Below are 21,675 nucleotides of genomic sequence, written 5' to 3'. Positions count from 1 at the left end.
TTTTAATTTGGAAAAACTCAGCAGGTCTGGCAGCATCTCCCCCGATGCTGCCGGACCTGCTGAGTTTTTCCAGGTAATTCTGTTTTTGTTTTGGATTTCCAGCATCCGCAGTTTTTTTGTTTTTATGTCATTTTAATTTACTATCTTGCTCACGTTCACATTTCAATCCTCGGCCTGCTTCAGTTTCCCACTGAAGCCCAATGCAAGCTCAAGGAACAGCACCTTATCTTCCAGTTAGGAACTTTACAGCCTTCTGGACTCAGCACTGAGTTCAACAATTGCAGGCCATGAACTCTGTCCTCTGTTTTGATTGGGTTCTTTTTTTGGAAATGAGCTGTATGTCTCTTGTTTTCAATATTTTTGCTTTCAAATAGCGCTGTTCATTATTCTGCCATTAACACTTACTCTGGACCAATGCTTTGTTTCTTTACTATAGCCATTATCTCTCCCTTTGCTTTTTGATCCATGACACTTCGACCTTTCCCTTTTTCACCTGGGGGTTGGGTTGGGGAAGTAACAATCTTCCTCAATCCTGCCTGTGTACACCCTGCCGAATGGAGAGCATCTGTATAGTGAGCAGGAGCAGCAGCTTTGGCTGAGTGTTTTTTTTTAAAAATCCTTACTAGGCCAAGGATACTGACACTAATTATATTTTATATTTTTCTTGGTTATCCCATGCTTTTTCCCCTGAGAAGTCAGACAGATATTCCAGACTCCCTTTGACAATGCTGCTCTGTAACTTGCCCAATGTAGCCTTTGATCTCCAGAACTCCCCCCTGCAATTTCCGCTCAGTTAAGTAAAAAGGAGCAGAGTTAGGAGCTGCACATTTCTCACCCGACCTTCCGACTTGGGCCTGGTGAGAAAGTTGCAACGCAGTGGGTTCCTGTGGCCATCAGTGCAGAGCAGCAGCATCAAGAGAAAGTGAAGCCATGTCCCCTTTCTGTGGCACTAGCTGTTGTATAGCAGGTAAGTTTAAAGATCCCAGCCACTTTGAGAAGCCAGGAGAAGGTAAGTGTGCGAGCTAAGTGGGTGGAGGGTTGGGGTAGGATGGGTCGGGGGTGTTGAGAGGGTAGCCGGGTGGTTATGTGGCTGGGAGGAGGGATTTGGGGTGGGGGGGGTGGGGGTGAGATAGTTAGGGTGGGGGATCCAGTGGTGGAGCGGGGGCTGTATTTGTTCAGGGTTGGGGCGGGGGGGGTGGTGTATGGAGGGTTCTGGCAGAGGTGGGGGGGTCACTAGTATCGTTGCCCAGAAGTTAGTAGCGCTTTGAATCCTTCTAACTTTTCCTGGGTAATTATTCTGCTGAGAGAGTCAAAGGCCTGTAACTTCCGCGCTCTCCAGCATTGGATTTGGAGGCACTCCAAAGAATTGCTAGGGAATCCCTCTGTCAAGTTCCCAGCTAAGGGTTTGCACGGCAATTTCCTGGAAGTGCTAACTTCCTCTGGACAGTTACGCTGAGCTGGGAACTATCCGAAAATGCGATTTAAACCACAAACTTCGGATGGTTCCACTGGGGTTATATCAGTAGTTACCCAGAAACAGTTAGAAGAATTAAAACCTCTTCTAACTTTTGGGTAACTATTGTAAAGGCCCAGACCAACCCCACTGGACTCCCCGTCTCCGCCTGCACAGGAGCCCTCATCCCATCCCGACATTTGACCCCCCCGACCTCGGAACATCCAACTCACCCGCCCCCTCCCGATGTCCGACACCCCCACCCCTTACAGATATCTGACTTTTCTCCCCAGCCCCATAAATGTCTGGCCTGCTGCACACCCCCCAGCACCCCCACCCGACCTCCAAATCCACGCCCCCCCCCAAATCCTTTTCACTTACCTTCTCTCTGACCTGTCAATTTCAATGGGACCTTTAAACTGATCTGTTTAACGGCATCTAGTGCAGTAAATAAGGGGGCGTTTCCTCCTTCAATTTGACGGTGGTGGACTTTGACACTGGACTTCGGAGATAGTTGCGCTGCCTGGAGATCTCTTGGCTCGAGTTGGAAGGTCAGGCGAGATAGGCACGGAGTGGCAATCCAACGCTGATTACCACTTCGAGGAAGATACAGCCTGAAGTCTCCAACATAAGTCAGAGTATCAGTTGGTTCCCAGTGCAGGGTAATTGCTCATCGGAAGTTTGGACTTCCCAGGAAATTGTTGAGCAGTCCTTGGGTTGAGGACTTACAGCCTTGGGGGGGGTGGGGGTCCCAGTGCATCTTCCTGAGAACCCCCCCCAGGTATGAGCCCCTGGAGATTGGAAGTTCTGGGCCAGTGTTTTTTCTAGGCTATAATTTACTTACAACTTTGATATGTTTATTTATAATTTTCAGTATCAACGAGTGGATGAAGAACAAATCAGTAGAAAGTTTGTTACCCTAAAAATCAAAAATATGCATGCAGGTTCTTTTACCAGAGCAACATAAAGTAGATAGACAAGAAATTACCTGTAATATTATTGAAATTATTCCTCCAGTATTTTTGGTGTGGGGGAGTTTTTTTTTCTGATTCTTTTTTCCTCCTCCTTTCCAAATGTGGTCCTAGAATGGTCACCTGTCTGATTTTGAATACTGCGACCCTGTAATATTGGCGAATTAAATTCAGGTAACAAAAGCCCAGATTTTAATTACTCCAATTTTTTTTAGATAATTGACTGCTCATATGTGTTAGCTGACCTGTTGGCCTGCTGGATATGGACCTTTTATTTTTGGTTCCACACTGTACAGTTTTTGTTTGTTTACTATGTAAAAGCTATATTCATTTTCCTTATACAGACACTACCCATATGCAATAGGAAAATGCATGGCATCTGCTTGCCACTTCCACCAAGCTGAATTACTGAGATCTGGAACACAGTGCAGGAGGATTGCTACAAATCAGCATCCTATCCCTCCAATGAAAACCTGGCTCTGTGACAGCAGCTACTGACCTATCTTAAAGACTGCTTTAACCAGCTACATGTTTCACCATGTCTCCTCTCTAAATTGCTATGCAGCCTATGCATTCCAGATGCAAGTTAACCACTCTTTAATCCTCTGTTTTTCAAACATCTCAACCTATTATTCGTGCCTATATTTCAAGTTCATCTGTTTATTGCATTTCCAATTCTGCAGTGACTTCACTGAAATTGTGCCTCTTATCTCCACTGTGCAATGAGTGACAGTGACTTTGGTGACTTAAGCTTGAACCTGGATTCCTGCCTTCTCTCTTTCCTTTAATTTCTTCTCCCTGGTGAGCTGGACCACACTGTCAAAACTGGTTACATACGAACATACGAATTAGGAGCACGAGCAGACTGCTCGTCCCGTTGAGCCTGTTCAATAAGATCATGTCTGATCTGAATGTAACCTCAACTCCATATTTCTGTCTACCCCGATAACATTTCACCCCCTTTTTAATCAAGAATCTATCTAGTTCTGCCTTAAAAATACTCAAGGACTCTGTTTCCACCACCTTTGAGGAAGAGAGTTCCAAAGACACTCAACCCTCAGAAAAAGTTTCTCCTCATCTGTCTTAAGTGAGTGACCCCTTATTTTTAAACCATGACCCCTAGTTCTAGATTCTCCCACGTGAGTAGACATCCTCTCTGCATCCACCCTGTCAAGAACCCTCAACATCTTAAAGGTTTCAATTAAGTCGCCTCTTATTCTTCTAAATTCAAGCCTAACCTGTCCAGCCTTTTCTCATAAGACAACCTGTCCATTCCTGGTATTAGTCTAGTAAACCTTCTCTGAACTCCTCCTAATACATTTATATCTTTCTTTAAATAAAGAGACCAGTACTGTACGCAATACTACAGATATGGTCTCACCAATGCCCTGTACAACTGAAGCATAACCTCCCTAATTCTGTAATCAATTCCCCTCACAATAAATGATAACATTCTATTAGCTTTCTTAATTACCTGCTGTACCTGCGTACTAACCTTTTCTGATTTGTGCATTAGGACATCCAGATCCCTCTGAATCTCAGAGCTCTGCAATCTCTCACCATTTAGATAGTAAGCTTCTTTTTTATTCTTCCTGCCAAAATGAGTGATTTCACATTTGCCCACATTATATTCCATTTGTCAGATCGTTGCCCACTCATTTAACCTATCTATGTCACTTTGTAGCCTCCTTGCGCCCTCTTCACAATTTACTTTCCTACCTGTCTTTGTGTTGTCTGTGAATTTAGCAACCATTCCTTTGGTCCCTTCATCCAAATCATTTATACGAATTATCAAAAGTTGAGGCCCTGGCACTGATCCCTCTGGCACACCACTTGTTACATCCTGCCAACCAGAAAAAAGACCCATTTATGCCAACTCACTGCTTTCTGTTTGATAGCCAATCTTCTATCCATGCCATATGTTACCCCCTATACCATGAGCTTTTATTTTCTGCAATAACCTTTGATGTGGCACCTTACCAAATACCTCCTGGAAATTTAAGTACAGTACATACACTGGTTCCCCTTCATCCACACACATGTGGCTCCTTCAGAGAACTCCCATTAAATTGGTTAAACATGATTTCTTTTTTACAAAACCACGTTGACTCTGCCTGATTATCTTGAACTTTTCTAAGTGTCTTGCTATGACACTTTTAATAATATCTTCTAACATTTTCACTATGATAGATGTTAGGCTAACTGGCCTGTAGTTTCCTGATTTCTGTCTCCCTCCCTTTTTGAATAAAGGAGTTACATTTGCTATTTTCCAATCTAATGGAACATTCGCTGAATCTAGGGAATTTTAGAAAATTAAAACCAGCACATCAACTATGTCACAAGTCACTTCTTTCGAGATCTTAGGGTGAAGTCCATCCAGGCCTGGGGATTTGTCAGCCCGCAGCCCCAATAACTGGCTTAATTCCACTTCCCTGGTGATTGTAATTTTCCTGAGTTCCTTCATCCCTCCCATTTCCTGTTTTCCAGCTATTTCCGGGATGTTATTTGTGTTCTTGTCAAGACCAAAGCAAAATACCTATTCAATTCATCTGCCATCTCCCTACTTTTCATTATCAATTCCCCAGAATCACTTTCTATAGGGCCAATGCTCACTTTGTTAACTCTTCTTATTTAAGTATCTATAGAAACTTTTACAATCTGAATTTATACTTCTAGCTAGCTTTCTCTCATACTCTAATTTTTCCCTCCTTATTATTCTTTTTGTCATCCTTTGCTGTTCTTTATACTTTTTCCAATCTTCTGACCTGGCACCTGTCTTTGCGTAACTATATGCTTTTTCTTTAAGTTTGATACTGTCTTTATTTTTTTTAGTTAACTACGGATGTTGGGCCACTTTGAATTTTTGTTTCGCATTGGAATATATCTATTCTGTATATTCTGAAATAACCTTTTAAATGTCTGCCACTGAACCTCTATTGACCTATCCCTTACCTCATTTGCTAGTTCACTTTAGCTAACTCCACTTTCATGCCCTCAAAATTGCCCATATTTAAGTTTAAAGTACTAGTTTTGAATGCACTTGTTTCTCCCTCAAGATCTCTGCTACCTAGCCTCAATTTGTCAAGGCTGCTCTAAAGAACCCTGAATTTATAGTTTGCCATTGTGAGATTTGAACTCTTGATACTCTTTTGAGTAAACCTGTTTCCATCTGTTTCAGATGAAGTTACATTGTTTCATAGTTTGCCATTGTGAGATTTGAACTCTTGATACTCTTTCGAGTACAAACCTGTTTCCATCTGTTTCAGATGAAGTCACATTGTTCCATAGTTTGCCATTGTGAGATTTGAACTCTTGATACTCTTTTGAGTAAACCTGTTTCCATCTGTTTCAGATGAAGTTACATTGTTTCATAGTTTGCCATTGTGAGATTTGAACTCTTGATCTTGGGGTTACAAACCCAGTACCATAACCACTTGGCTACTTAGGCCAAGCTAATAATATTTTTAATGGTTTAGCCAGATCTGGTAACTCTTTTGAGTACAAACATGTTTCCATCTATTTCAGATGAAGTTATGTTGTTTCATAGTTTGCCATTGTGAGATGTGAACTCTTGATCTGGGGGTTACAAACCCAGTACCATAACCACTTGGCTATTTAGGCCAAGCTCACCCTGAATTTATAGTAAACTGAACTGGGGCTACAGTAACCAGATTCAACCAGTTAGCTAATGAACTACTCAGCTCCTACAGCTGAGTGAGTTTACTCTGTCTAAACTGCAAGAAAGAAAGCACTTAGCCTGCTTACACAGTTCTTTCCAGTTACGACTAATTACAGACTAGATTAGATTTTAAGAGCAAAATTGATTACCATGTTTCACGACAAAAATGACTGCATTTCTAGGGTAATTCACTGGTTGTGAAGAGCTTAGGACATAAATGCAAGTTCATTCATTCTTTCAGTGTCCGCATGCGTAACTTGGATTATCAGCCTGACAATTGTAGCAGTCATTTTGATTAGTGTTATTTTGAGGATGTAATCAATTAAGGGGAAAAGTAGAAAAGCCAGAAAACTACATATTCAAAGTGTTTTGCATTTTTAACTTCTTAAAACAGCATAATATTTCGAATTGTGGGCAGCCATGTATTCCTGTGTTAGTGACGTCACTAACTTGAGAACCCCTCAGTTGGAAGGCGCATGAGCATAACTTTAAAATGACTTGAGAGCTGTTCCAGAGTCACCTTACCAAGAAAGTCAACATACATAGCACTGACCCAAAAACTTGCTGTTACCATATATGTTGCCAGGCTGGTGAAATGATAATCCTGTTCTTTTAATTGAAGTTTTGCTGAGCATGCCTGTCATGGACCCAAATCTATGGTTCTTCCTGCACCTATTTTTGCGATGCTTCCCACCCCCCCAAAAAAACTTTTCTTCTGTCTTCATCTTCCCACCCTTGCTGGAATAGATTTCTACAGGTTTTGGACACTCTAGTATCACCCAGATGACTGTTAGTCATTTCTGACTCTGGAATGTGCTACTATTTTTAAATATTTGTTCATGGGGTGTGGGTGTCACTGGTTAGGCCAGCATTTATTACCCATCCCTAACTACCTTTGCTCAGAGGGCATTTAAGAGTCAACCACAATGCTGTGGGTCCGGAGTCACATGTAGGCAAGACCAGGTGAGGCTTGCAGATTTCCTCCCCGAAAAGATATTAGTGAACCAGATGGGTTTTTATGACAATTGGCAATGGTTTCATGTTCATCAGACTTTTAATTCCAGATTTCTATTGAATTCAAATTCCACCATCTGCCGTGGATTCCCAGACTGTTACCCTGGGTCTCTGGATTAGCAGTCCAGTGACAATACCACTACGCCCCCTCCTCTCTCCGGCTACTAGTCAATTCTGAAAGACATCAGTCAAATCTGATCTTGTTCACACACATGCACTTCACAGAAGAAGTCATAGGATCATTATCAGGAGTAGGAATATGGACTGATAATTTCTGTAGCCAGGGTGCTTGGACTAATGGTAGTGAATTTTCGGCAGTTCCACTACGATAATTCAACTCCGAGAATTAAATCTGGAACCTTCTGCTCTGATTGGCTCAAAACTGTTAATTCACTTTAAAAAGTCAAAATCATTTTTATAACATTTTTCTTTTAATGAGGGAGAAGACAAGAGAAAAGATAACTCCTCAGCACCTGACTCATGAAGCATTATGAGTTCCTTGTAATACTTAGTTACATACAGCTAACTTCAGGAAATTAAAATGAAGGCATGAACATTGTTCCAAAACTGACATCCGTCTGCTGTATTTTGTAGTGGATTTGTTGTAAGAAAGTGAAGGGACTGTTTCCCATTTTAAATTGAAACCTGGGGATTGATTCCGTTAACCTGTATATGGTGGCAGAGTTCTGTTTTCTTCTTTCGAACGAACATCTGAGAGATTTAATTTCTTACACCTACAGGAAGTCTGGGGAACTAATAGCAAAAAGGTTTTGTTAAGGTGCCAAGTATCATGCAGGAAAGGAAGTTCAGTCACAATTGAATCATTTTTCACTTAAGATTGATGGAGAGAAAAGCTTACATTAAAGGTGATGAATCTGTTTCCCTAAAGTTTGGATAAAACAAATGAAATGTTAATTTCATAGCAATTCTAAAGGATTTTCATACTTTTGGGTTTAACTATTTGTATTTCTGCACTTAAGTACGGCTAGTAGTTAATTATTAGGACAGATGATCTAGGCCGACACCTCAGGGCAATATTTGAGGTAATACTACATGATTTGGTTTGTCACTATTTGCATAAGACCCATTTGCCTGCTGCAGTGGTTCAGATAGACGCTAAAGGTTGCTGTCATTACTTGAAGAAGCACCAGAAATTAACAGATTAATTGGTCTCATTTCATTGTTTGTGGGTTCTTGCTGTGTGAAAAATGACTGCTCTGTCGCGACCAGTGCTCTTCAGTGATTCATTCTATTTGGCATAATTTAGGGAATTTGAGTGATCAACCACTAAATAAATGCAAGTACTTTCTTGGCAGTGGAATCAGATTGTTGAGTCTTTGCTCATTGTGGTATTTAATTTCTATTTGATATTAGGCTTCATAGGGAAAGCACAGTTGCTGGGTGTGTTGTGATTAATTTGTTTCTATTCTTTAACCATAATTGGACCTGACTGGCTACATAGCCTGTTGGTGAATGCATAAGATAAAAGGAAAAAAGTGCGGATGTTGGAAATATGAAATAAAAACAGAAAATGCTGGAAAAACTCAGCCAGATAGCATCTGTGGAGAGAAAAACAGTTGATGTTTCGAGTCCACATGACTCTTCTTTATGCGTGTGGACCCAAAACATTAACTTTGTTTCTCTCTTCATAGATGCTGTCAGACCTGAGTTTTTCCAACATTTTCTGTTTTTATATGGTGAATGCCTAAGTTGTTTATGCAGCTGGGGTTCATCTTTAGGAGAAAATCAGGTACCCTGACTAGATTAACACTGTCTTTTTTTGTTGTTTGCCTTGGTTGAAAACTCTTTATTAGTATCAAACATTCATTTCAAAATTCCATGGACCACAGCTGTAGTGTCAAAGTAGGTGCTGCATTTTTGTGATTAAGTATTGCATCACAGATACACTTTACATAAACAATTCAATCCTGAATCCTGGAACCATAAAGATAAAGAATTGAAAAGAAAATTTACAAACTTTATGGTTTGGCTTAAACCATTTTATGGAAGTTTTTTTTTGATTTTCCATTTGGGCTTCACTTTGTTGATTTGGGGAGATGGTGGTGTATAGGTAATGTCTGGACTAGTAATCCAAAGAACAAGATTAATACTCTGAGGACAGGTTTTCACATCTCACCATGGCAGCTGGTGGAACATAAATTATTAAATCGAGAATTAAAAAGCTAGTCCCAGTAATAGTGACCACGACAACGATCATTGTTGTAAAAACCCATCTGGTTCACTACCGTCCTTTAGGGAAGGAAATCTGCCATCCTTACCTGGTCTTGCCTACATGTGACTCCAGATCTACAGCAATGTGGTTGACTCTTAACTGCCCTCTGAAATGGCCTAGTAAGTCACTCAGTTGAAGGGCAATTAGGGATGGGCCACAAATACTGACCTTGCCAATGCCATCCATACCCAATGAAGGAATAAAGAACAAAAAATCCTATTATAGTTTTAAATTATTTCAATTTGTTTTTGAATGCTGTTAGTCATAGTTTGCATTTTGGCTTTGTAGTAACACCAGAAACAATACACCAAATTAATATAAAATATGCTTATTATACAAAAATGTTGTAGATGGTAAACCTGTGCTACTTATTTGAAACTACCTTGTACAATTTTATTGTAATTGCCATTTTTAATGATGGAATTCTGTTAGGAGCTACAGATGAGAGTTAGGGGTCCCAGACCAGAGGCGATGAAATAGAAGAGTTTAAGGGAGAATATATATCGATTGTGAATTGATACAGAATGCTGTGGTCTACTTCCTGTATCGTTCTGTTCCAGCATAAAGGAGTTGAATTGATATCAGAATTCAGTTATCAACTTTGGGTATTTCTGAACTTCTCATTGTTTCAACTGTGTAAATTTGTTTCCTTTGCACTTTCAGGCATAATAACTTGTTCACACCAGGTCTGAGGGTAATCTTCAAATAGAAACAGCGCAGTCTGTACAAGGAGTTAGCGCACTATAAATGGTCATTCAGCCAATCCATGTATGTGCAAATGCTAGCTCTTCAACTGGAGCTATCGAATCTATTCCCATTTCTCTGCTCTTTCCCTCAATGCTGTTAAGTTTTCTTAATATTCAGATACTTATTCAATTCCCTTTTAAACAGTGCCACAGTCTCTGCCTCAATAGCTACTTGTTATGACACATTCCATGTTTTGATAGCCACCTTTGTGAAAAATTCCATACCACTCCCTCATTCCTCTGATGATGATCTTAAATTTATGCTCCATTATGGATTTCCCACTGAATGGAATCAACCTGTTGCTATTTACATTTATCAAAACCTTTTCTAAACTTAAATTCTCTATTAGAGTGTCCCTTAAAACTTCTTTATTCCAGTGGAAAAATAAAAGAACTTAAGCCTCCTTAAAAATGATATCCTCCCATTTCTGGTATAATTCTCCTGAATTTTCATCATACCTTTCCATGACTGTAGCATCTTTATATTGGGATGCCTAGAACTGCAAGCAACACTGCCAACTGAAGCCTGATCCTTTGTTGTACAAACTCAACAATTTTTCCTCAAAGTACTGTTTCAAGTTTCTGTGCATTGCACTATTCCTTCTATCATTTCCTATCTATTTGTCCATTTCCCTGACATAGCAATGTCCAGGGAAACCTTTCCTAAAATTTGCCATGCTTCTAATATGCCACCCACAGACTTTGCTATCATTCTCATGCTTTATGTATAAAATAAATAGAAATCAAAAGATCCCAGCATAGATCCCTAGGCCATATCATTCTCCAAAAGATCTTTTTTTTGTATTCTTCTGGTGTGTTTTGTATTTGTAATTTTTCTAATGTTACTAATAAAATCGCACCATTTAGTACTGCTCAGATACAGGAGTTTCTGGTTAGGACCTTGATGGTGAATATTTCTTGGCACAGTTGTTAGGTAGGTGGCTTATGGGTTTTTCCAGTTACCAGATCAATGTAAGATTCCATAGATTGTGCGAATCGGAAAACTGATGGTAAATTTCAGTGTGATGTGTGTTAGGGGAAACTCTATGCTTAACACCTGTTGTATTTTGCATATTTAAACAATTGATATATACCTCCTGATTTATATTTGTAATTTAAACTTATTTGGGCATTAATAATTTCATGTATAGAAGAATGGAATCACATTATGTCGTCATTCTGTAACTGTGGAATTGAAAGCTGAATAAGTTGTTAATTTCTTGTTTTCTTGCAGAGTGACTTGTGGTCTTTGGGGATCACAGCTATTGAAATGGCGGAAGGAGCACCTCGTAAGTAATGTGACAAAACATTTAAGTTATGATTAAATGGGCAACTGTGCGATTAAAATGCTGTGATTTACCTAAGATTAAAATTTAAATCCTGTCAACCTGATGAGATGAAATTGTTGTCTTCTGGCTGAAAGTCCTAGATTAAGTGAGTTTGTGGAGCCTCACAAAGCAACTTCTAATTCTCCAGGAATCAGCTGTAAATGGGCAAACTGATGCCAGGCTAGGACAGATTGGAGTTGAGGCACATTGTAGGAGAGTGGTCAGGACTTTCACTGCCTCTCTGACTGCTGCAACTTAACTGAGAGTACCAAATGTTGATCTTAAGTGCATAAAATGAAAGTTTGTTCCATTCCTAGCTTATCTTAATAATTATATCAAAGATAGGAAATGGAAGAACATTGAGTGTCGCAGTTGGTTTGAATACATTGTGATTGTTAGGATTAAACTCTGATTGATGGTGTTGAAAGGTCAACTTAGTGTATAATTGAGTTAATGTGACATCTATTTAATAAGGTAATAAAGGTAGTCTGGGAAAAATAAGTTGATCAATATGGACTATACCTCAGAATTTTGTTGAAATACAGTTATTCTAAATAAACCACAATGCTAAATAGATCAACAAGAGAAATGGGACGCGAGGGGTTGAGGAAGGGAAAGAAAGTTGACCCTCACAACACCTATAGGAAGGATAGGATATTCCACTGGGGAAAAAATACAGGAAGTTCTGGAAGTACATTTAAAAATGTGATCATAAGGGCAGAGAGATAGAATGATTGAACAACAACAATAAATTTTTTCCAGAGCAGCAGGAAGAGAACAGCCTGAGGAGATGAAACTCTTAAAAGAATACCAATAGGAATGAACTGATGATGAATAGAAAACAGCCAATGTACTCTGATTATTCAAAGTATTCAATCGAAGGCAGATACTAATGTCATGCATTCATGGAAATAAACATGCAGATTTACAGGCATCAACATAGCCAAACATGAGGTTCTAGGCAGGCTTAAAGGCCTCAAAATGAACAAATCTGCAGAGACTAATGGCACCTCTTCCCAGACTTTAAGAATATTGGGATGAAATTTGTCAAGTGTTGATGATTATGAATAAATCACTGAAAGTTGGAGAGGTCCCAGTAGACAGAAAGCAAGCTATATTCAGGAAAGGGGGCAAATCCAATTTGGGCAATTGCATTAGTCTAACTTCAGGAACTAGTCAGATAATGGAACAAATTACTAAGAACAAATTTAAGGATTACCAGTCTGAGAGTAAGCTATTAAAATCAACATGACTGTAGAGCCTCCTTGTGTAATTTTTTATTAGAAGTTGACCTCTGAATGGGCAGTGAAAACCATCTATGCACTAATAAATTTCCAGTAAAACATTATTTGTTCAAGGGAAATAGCCCAACCCTATTTGCTGTTGGGAAAGTGATGGTGAGTTCCGTATGAAATACTGTTCCTGAAACCAAGAGTAGCGGGAACTCGGGATAATAACACGTGGCATTTTGGCCGTTCTCTAAATCTTCCCATCCTGGTGAGGCCAGAAAATCCAGGCCATGGTTTGGGATAAAGAATTGATTGAAGGAAGGGAAGCAGCAGGTACTTGTTAGGAGACTGATGTCAGGGTGGCAGGCAGGCGGAGGCACTCAGTGGAGTGCTTCAGAGGTTAGTGCGAGGGCTTACTGTTTTTGAATGAGATCAATGACTTGTGTTCAGAAGCTGAAAATAAATTTGTAGATAAACTGAGGAAGGGTTGGGGAGGGTGATACGTTGGAGGGAGAGATGCATAATAAGTATTGAGGCACCAACAAAAGTAGTCAGATAAGATCTGCAAATGGGCAAACTGTTGGCTGAGAAAGTTCAATACAAAAAAGTAAATGTTGCTAAACATGCAAGGGAAAATGGATGCCATTGTTGATGGCATGGAAATAGCTAAAAATAAAGTGGAAAGGGATCTGAGTGTTAAGATCAGCTCTAGAATCTCCAATCACTGTGGTACAGCCATAAACAAAGCAAATAGAATGTTATATTGATAAGTCAATTAAGTAAAAAATCAGAAAATATTACTCTAAAACTGTACAGACTACATTTTAGTTGAAAGTTTATTCAGTTTTGATCACTGAGACATAAGGAGAACATTTAACTATAGAGGTGTAGAAAAGGGTCAATAATTAGGCTGTATCATAGCAGTTGACTGAGTTATAAGGAAAGGTGGCAGTAAAGGAGAATCCACTGTCTTGAAGGGAGGTAGTTGAGAAGTGACTTCATTGCAGTATGTAAGACATTAAAAAGCACATATGAGGTAAATCTGAACTATTTGCTTCACAGTAAAGCATGATACCACACCAAGGGGATATGTTAAAATTGATGAAAGGAAAATTTAAAACAAATATCTGGGAGAAATTCTCAAAGAATAATCGTTACTTGGAATAGTTTTCTGACACTTTAATGGAATAAAAAACCCATTCCAAGATAAATGATATGATGGAGCATGTATTTACAGATGCAGAAGCAAAGATGGATTGAATACCTTCCATCACTGATCTGCCCAGAAGTCATTGTGATATTGTCAGAGGTGCTGTGTATTTTATATGACTTGGGATTTGTAAGTGTGATTTATTACACATCAGCATCATCTTTTCTCTTCAGTACAGATACATAAAGTATTAATAAAAGCAGAATGCAGTGGATGCCGGAAATATGAAAGAGGAGGATTCATTTCCGACTCAAAATGTTAACTCTATTTCTCTCTCCACAGCTGCTGCCAGATGTGTTGAATTTTACCAGCGCATGGTTTTATCCCATAAAAGTTTTGTCTGTTTTTCATGAAAGTACATTTAGTACATTATTATTAGTACTTAATTATCATTATCAATATACTGCGGTAAAAACCAATGTCATTCAGAGTTCACTTATGAAACAAAGTAAGCATGTAGTATAATGATCAAATGTGGCACACTTGATATGAAAACCAAGTATCAGATTACATTACTGGTTCAAGATAAAATTATAATATGTTTCCTTTTTTATTGTGGAATGTAGATAACCTGCAATGCTTAAAATTCTATTTTTTAAAACATTTTTTGATATTATTGTCATACTACACTACTTAGCTGCCCAAATCATGTTTGGCATATGGCTGCATTGATGTTTTCTTGAGTGCACATGACTTATCATTTAAATACCAAATCACTTTTGATCTGGAGGAAATGAGTTGGTATCATTTTGGGGGGAAAAGAAATCATTTTTTGATAGTGAGATTGAGTTAAACGCACAGATTTGTTCTAAGTGGGACTCAAGGCATTCTCCACTGGCAAGGAGTCATTCCTGAATTAATTTCACACAATGCCTGTTGGCTAATTCATATTCATATCTAGCATTAGATTTCTTTCTCCTCAATACTTCCTTTCCCTACCCCCAAAATATCAATAATGAGAGGTGGTCTAAGAAAGTATAATTTGTGAGATGCTAAAAACATAAATCAAAAAGTGATCGTTGCCTTGAGATATAGTTTCATAATCTCTGGGCTAAAATCTATGCATCCATTTGACTTTTATAGCAGGTTGGAGAAAAGAAGAGTGGGTGGAAGAATTAACAGATGGACCTCAAATTATTTAAATTTCATGAAATAAATCATGAATTTTCATTTTGCTTTGGCTAATTTGTTATATTTATTTGAAGTATTATAGTTCATACAACTGTTCTTTATATTTCTACTTTTAGCCCTCTGCGACATGCACCCAATGAGAGCACTCTTCCTCATTCCCAGGAATCCACCCCCACGACTGAAGTCTAAGAAATGGTTAGTACATTTGTGTCAGTGGGAAAAGTTTGAGCGATTTAATTGCTTGATTCAATTCTTTGACTTTTCAGCTTCTGATGTTAATTTCTCATAGTTGGTCAGATTGCATTTTCAAAGTGAAGATGAAAGGGTGTTGTGAATGAGAGTGAGATCAGCACAACATAAGTGAAAAAACACTGGCTTGATTAATTCATGACAGGTGCTGCTTGAATTAAAGCAACGTCATTTATGTTTACGCAACAGCTGTTTAATTTCTGGTACTTAGTAAAAGATGATTTTTCCTCTGCAATCTATGGTCTTTCACTTTTCTTTTTTACCCTACTTTGTTTCCAACTGAAGTGTTAATGTTTTTTAAATTTGTGTTTTGATTTTTCGTTAATTAGTACTTCTCCACTTGCAAAATCATTTTAAACTTTTATTCTTATTCGTAGCAGTTTTGCACATTATGTAGCAATTTTTAAATTTAAATTAATTTTTGTACTCTAAAGTTGCTGGTATCCCTAACATATTGAATAACTTGGCACTTGGCACTTACCTTCTGCAAAAACTTTCATGAAATAAATAATTTTTATGAAAGAAGATTGTGTTGAAAGCTAATTCTCTTTTCATTTAAAACCTGTGATGCCGATTCTTTTACACATGCATATTTTGAATCGGTCAGTGTTAAATTTAATTTCCCTTTCACAATCCATAAATATACAATTGGTCTAAATACTATAAATTGTATCCTTTGTCCCTATTGTTTTCTTTACTTGTGTTGCCTGTAAATTTGATCAGTTTGCAATGCCATCCTGACTTGGAACCATATCGCCATTCCTTCACTGTCGCTGGGTCAAAATCCTCTGAACTTTGTTCTTACAAGTGCGGTGGGTGTACCGACACCACGTGGACTACAGTGGTTCAAGAAGGTGGCTCACCACCACAACCTCATGGGCAATTGGGGATGGGGATGTTGGCCTGGAAAGCGATGCTCACACCCCATTATCAAATGAAAAAAAAATTGGGTTCAATTTGTGAATCATTTATGTTCATCAGAATCAACAGCATTCTAAGAATCAAACTCTACATCATCAAATCAGCCCCTTCAGCTCCCCCCAACTCTCCATTCAGATGTTGCATCTTGATCCTGCATTAACTGGTCTCCCATGGGTTTTAATGTTTTAGCCCATGACACAGGCTTTCAAAAAATCTGATAAGGGGTTCTATTCTTCACTATATCAATTGAGGTGGGATACATTTGTTTGAAGAAAATACAAGACAGTTCTTTAAACCTCAAGTTTTCTGATGGTTCACATTCTAAAATGTTATCAGCAAATAACCTCTGATGAAGCTAGGGTTCGCACCCTTGCTTTCTTGGTAATGGATTAGCAACTCGTAACCATTTGAATCACTTCGCACTTTTGATCTATACTCTAGAATCACAGAATGGTTACAGCACAAAAAGAGACCATTTGGCTCTTGTTGTCTGTGCTGGCTCTCTGCAAGAGCAACTCAGTCCCACACCCTTTCCTTTCCCTGTAGCCTGCAGATTTTTCCTTTTCAGATCATTACTGAATTCCTTTTTGAAAGTCATCGTTGAATCTGCCTCCACCACACTCTTGGGCAGTGCATTCCGGATCCTAATCTCACGCTGTGTAAAAATGTATTTTCTCATGTTGCCTTTGGTTCTTTCACCATTCACCTTAAATCAGTGCCCTCTGGTTCTCGACCCTTCCGCCAATGGAAATAGTTTCTCCCTTTTCACACTGCCCAGGCCCCTTATGATTTTGAACACCTCTATCAAAACCTCTCAACATCCTCCTCTCTAAGGGAAACAAGCTCAGCTTCAGTCTATCCAAACTCTCCCATCTGCAAAACCATTCCTGTAAATTTTTTCTGCACCCTCTCTAATGCCATTCTGAAGGAAGCCATTTCATTCCTCAAATGTGCTGCCCAAAATTGGGCACAATCTTCCAATTGAGGCCGAACCAATTTTTCTGAAGGTTCACCATAACTTCCTTTTGTCCTTTCTGTACATGTTTATAAAGCCGAGGACTCTGTATACTTTCTCAACATACCCTGCCATCTGCAACAATTTGTATTCATTCATCCCCAGATTCCTCTGTTCCTCCACCACCTTTAGAATTGTTTCCTTTACTTTATATTGCTTTTCCTTATTCTTCCTACAAAAATGTATTATTTTGCATATCTCTACATTAAATTTCATCTGCCACTTGTCCACCCATTCTACTAGTCTGCCTATGTCCATTTGAAGTCTATCACTATCTCCCTCATGTTTCACAATACTTCCAAGTTTTGTGTCATCTGCAAAATTTTGAAATTGTGCCCTGAACGTCCAAGTCTAGACCATTAATACACTTCAAGAAAAGCAGTAGTTCTAGTACTGACACCTGGGGAACTCCACTGTATACCTTCCTCCAGTGAAAAAAACAATCGTTCACCACTACTCTTGTTTCCTGTCACTTCGCCAACTTCTTATCCATGCTACCACTGTCCCTTTTATTCCATAAGCTGTAACTTTGCTGAGAGGCCTATTATGTCACACTTTATTGAGCACCTTTTGGAAGGCCATGTACACCACATCTGCATTACCCTAATCAACCCTCTCTTGTTATCTCATCAAAAAATTCAGTCAAGTTGCTTAAACATAATTTGCTTTTAACAAATTCAGCCTGGCTCTCATTCATTAATCCACATTTGTCCAAGTGATTGCTGATTTTGTCCTGGATTAGCATTTTCTAAAAGCTTTCCCACCATCGAAGTTAAATTAACTTGCCTGTAATTGCTGGATTTCTATTTCTTTTTGAACAGTGTTGTAATATTTGTGATTCTTCAGTCCTCTGGCACCACTCTAATTTGAGCAGGATTGGAAGATTATGGCCAGTGCCTCTGCAATTTGCACTTTTACTTACTTCAGTATTCTTGGATGCTTTGCATTTGGTCCCAGTGACTTGACTTAACTTGAAGTACAGCCAGCCTTTTAATACATTATCTTCATCAATTGTTAGCCTATTAAGTGTCTCAATTACCTCCCCTTTTACTATCATTTTTTCAGCATTTTCTTCCTTGGTAAAGACAGGTGCAAAATATTCATTAACCATCTTAGCCAAGCTTTTGCCTCCTTTCGTCAACCTCCTTTTAGGTCCCTAATCGGCCCCATCCCTCCCTTTACTACCATTTTGCTGTTTATATGCCTATAGAAGACTTTTAGATTATTTTTTTATTTTGGATGCCAGCTTCTTCTCATACTCTTTCTTCCGTTATTTCTGTTTTCACCCCCCCACTGAACGTCCTCTATTCAGACAACCTGACATTTGTTGTTCACCCCATTTTCTGCTTCATTTTACGTTCTATCTCTTTGGTCATCAAAGAAGCTCTGGCTTTGTTTGTCCTACCTTTCTCCTTGGGAATATACCTTGATTATAACTATACTATCTCCTGTTTTAAAGGCAGCCAATTATTCCATTACTGTTTTGCCAGCCATTCATTGATTCCAATTAACTTAGATAAGACCTGTTCACACCCTGTTGAAATTGGCCTTCCTCCAATTAATTACCTTTAATCTGGATTGCTTCTTGTGCTTTTCCATAGCTAACCTAAACCTTATGATATCATAATCACTGTCCCCTGCCTACACTTGGGGCTGCATTTTTTGGTTCCGCAGAGATTGATTTGGGAGTGGGACAGGTGGTGGGGTGGCGGGGGGATATTAGGGAATTTCATGTTGCAGCAGCTCCCAATACAATCCTGCCTCTGAGCGATCTTGTTGGATGTGGGGTCTGACTGGCACCAGCTACCCACCTGGTAGGACTGGGTGCTAATTAGGCTGAATTACTTGAGGTCAGATTGGTGATGCCGTTGAGATTTATCCAATGAAGATTCCCCACCAACCTCTCTCCCTACTGAGGCCCAATCCTACCTGTTGCCTTCAGGTGGTCTTCTGGTGGCAGGCCCAGTAAATTCTCAATTACATTCCCCTTCCAAGACACAGATGTTAGAGGGCAACAGCTGCAGCCAACCTGCGGAGTGAGTCAGCTGTATCAACACTTATTTATTACACATTTATAATCTTTCAGCAGGTGCCTGCATCATCAGGAGCCCTTGTGTTCTCCTGCCTACATCTGCAGTGCCCACATTTCCCGGTAGGGCTGCTGCAGACATCGCTGCAGATCCTCCTGTTGGACCTGCCGGTTCCATTGCCCGCCCGCAGTCCTGAATTGGACAGGGCTTCCAGTAGCAGCCAATTAAGAAGCTGCCTCCGAGAAAATCCAACAGCTGTCTTGCCAGGCTGCCTCTGGGTTTCTGGTCCGGAATTGATCCAAAGATCGGGATCCTGATGATCTACTAAAGAGTACAAAGTATTTAGAATAGTTCTGAACCATCATTTTGAATGATATACATTTGTTATATTGCTTACGCATTAAAAAAAAGTGTTTCCAATTAATTTTCTAGAATGGGTGGTAGGTATTTTTATCTCTCTTACAGCGTTGGGATTGCTATTGATCCTCAAAGGCCTGTCCAATATCCAAATGAATTTTCTTAGCTTCAGATTTATAGGTGAGGTTGACAAACATGTGCACCTTTCTTCCACCTTATGATGCTAGCCTTTATAGAGCTATGGGATTAGGGGGAAAATTGGAGAATTCCATGTTGCATCGGCATCTGATACAATCCCTACTCTGAGCGATCTTGCTGGAGGCAGGGTCAAACTGGCATCAGCTACCCACCTGGTAGATCTGGGTGACTAATTAGGCTCAACTACCTGAGGCCAAATTGGTGATGTCTATTGGTGAGATAAATCTGATGGAGGCTTCCCCCACCATTTCCCCACTGAGGCCAGACCCAACTAATTGCCTGCAGGTGATCTCTTGGTGAGTTCTACATTAAATTCCTCATCCAAGTCACAAGCGTTAGAGGGCAACAACTGTTAAGTGTGTAAACTGCCATGAAATCCTTGTTCAGAGAAGCTGTTTGTTCACATTTATTTGAAAATGTACATGGCCATTTTTTGGTCTTGTGCATGTATTAAATAAACAATCGCCTTGTAGTGCAGAACTTGAACATTGCTGAAAAGAGAGACATGTTGCTGAAGTTTTTTTTGTCTTGCACACATCAGGACAAACCCAAAAATGCCAAATTTCACACCACAACAATTTATACTACAGGAGCAAAGGGGGTGTTGATTGGTTGGCAAGTTGACTCTGGCCAAGATGTTGCCATGGAAAAAGCAGTGGGGAACGAGAGGCTCCCCAAGCCTCGGTAATTAAAAAAAGGTGCAAGGCTTGAACATATTCCTTTTGTTTGGAGAGAATGGGTCCTAGCATATGAAAGTATGTCACTTCTAACAAGCATAAATGAGCCATGTTATGAACTTGACTGATTATCTTAAATAGTTGGTAGTATAGCTATTAGCACACTAAGGATTGTTCAGCAAGTGGAATCATGTCTAACAGTAGGCATTTTGTTTTGGGCTTTGCATTGGGTTGATTATGCTCTGTACTCTACCTGTTACGAGCAGCCAAAGCAAAGTGTTATTTGTTTCGATCAACCAATTGTTGAGATGTATAGTCTATGTACCTGGCATTGCACTGGCACTGAAATTCATACATTACATTTCTCAATTGTGTGGTAGATAGAACGTCTTTTTGGACTGACTGCAGCATCCTATAAGTGGAATATACCACTTGTGTTATCACTGCATAGTAGCAGCGTGAAACGGCTTATTTGGCCCAAATTTTTGAGATACTTTGCTATTCCAGGGTATTTTGAGATAGACCAGGCACTTTTCATGTGGCAGCCTTTAGTCCATTTGTAAGCTTGAGTGATACACAGCGAACAATGGCCTAATCAGGATAACCATTGTCCTACAGGGTAGCTTTAGTGTACTCTATTCCTCTATCAACCTTGCAAGGTGAGCAAATGATTTTTTACAAGATTGCTGATATGGCTAATCCTGGAGCATGTGGAGCAATATGAATCCTATCATGCACATTGCTGGTGAAGGTAGACTTGTGGTAATTAGTAGTGGAGAATTTAAACAAGCATGTTGAGGAAAGGGAGTGCATTACACTAGTCCATTTCAAGTGAATTTGAGTGCAGGATGGAGAGCATTAAGGTGTGTTTTAAAAAAAAAAGTCCTTACATGTGGCAGCAGATCCAAAGATCACAGATGTATCATCTACTTATGGGAAGCATGCACTGGGTAAGAGGTTAGGACTCCAGTTGATGATAATCAGCTGAGTTCATAACATCGCTCATTTATGTGTGCTTGAAGCGACATACCTTCATACATAAGGACCCATTCTCTGCAAACAAAAGGAATATGTTTTCAAGCCATGCGCCTTTTTTGAATTACTGGATGCTCTGGAGCCTCTAGTTCCCCATTGCTTTCTCCATGCCTTGGCCAATCTGAGTCGATTTGTCAATCAGCAAGACAAAAATCTTCAGCAAAAATACTAAATACTGAAATTTTACCAAAGTGCATGC

The 21,675-nt window shown here is 39.4% G+C and overlaps 1 protein-coding gene across 13 annotated transcripts in view; it reads left to right on the top strand.

Moving 5' to 3' along the window:
* The window catches only part of LOC121283948 (mitogen-activated protein kinase kinase kinase kinase 4), a 355,829-nt gene that overhangs the window by 211,877 nt on the left and 122,277 nt on the right, over nt 1-21,675 (top strand). For 11 of the 13 annotated variants that reach the window (XM_041198761.1, XM_041198757.1, XM_041198759.1 and 8 more), the window contains 2 exons: nt 11,331-11,385; nt 15,111-15,189. In XM_041198761.1, the coding sequence (XP_041054695.1) occupies nt 11,331-11,385; nt 15,111-15,189 (134 nt within the window). Of the gene's footprint in view, nt 1-11,330; nt 11,386-13,890; nt 13,993-15,110; nt 15,190-21,675 lie in introns of those variants that run through there. The other 2 variants (XR_005944401.1, XM_041198760.1) reach the window with 2 other exon arrangements.

This window comes from Carcharodon carcharias, chromosome 11 (genome assembly GCF_017639515.1).
Source record: "Carcharodon carcharias isolate sCarCar2 chromosome 11, sCarCar2.pri, whole genome shotgun sequence".
NCBI classification, from domain to species: domain Eukaryota; kingdom Metazoa; phylum Chordata; class Chondrichthyes; order Lamniformes; family Lamnidae; genus Carcharodon; species Carcharodon carcharias.
Note: the sequence above shows the minus strand (reverse complement) of the source record. Positions and strands in the feature narration are given on the sequence as shown.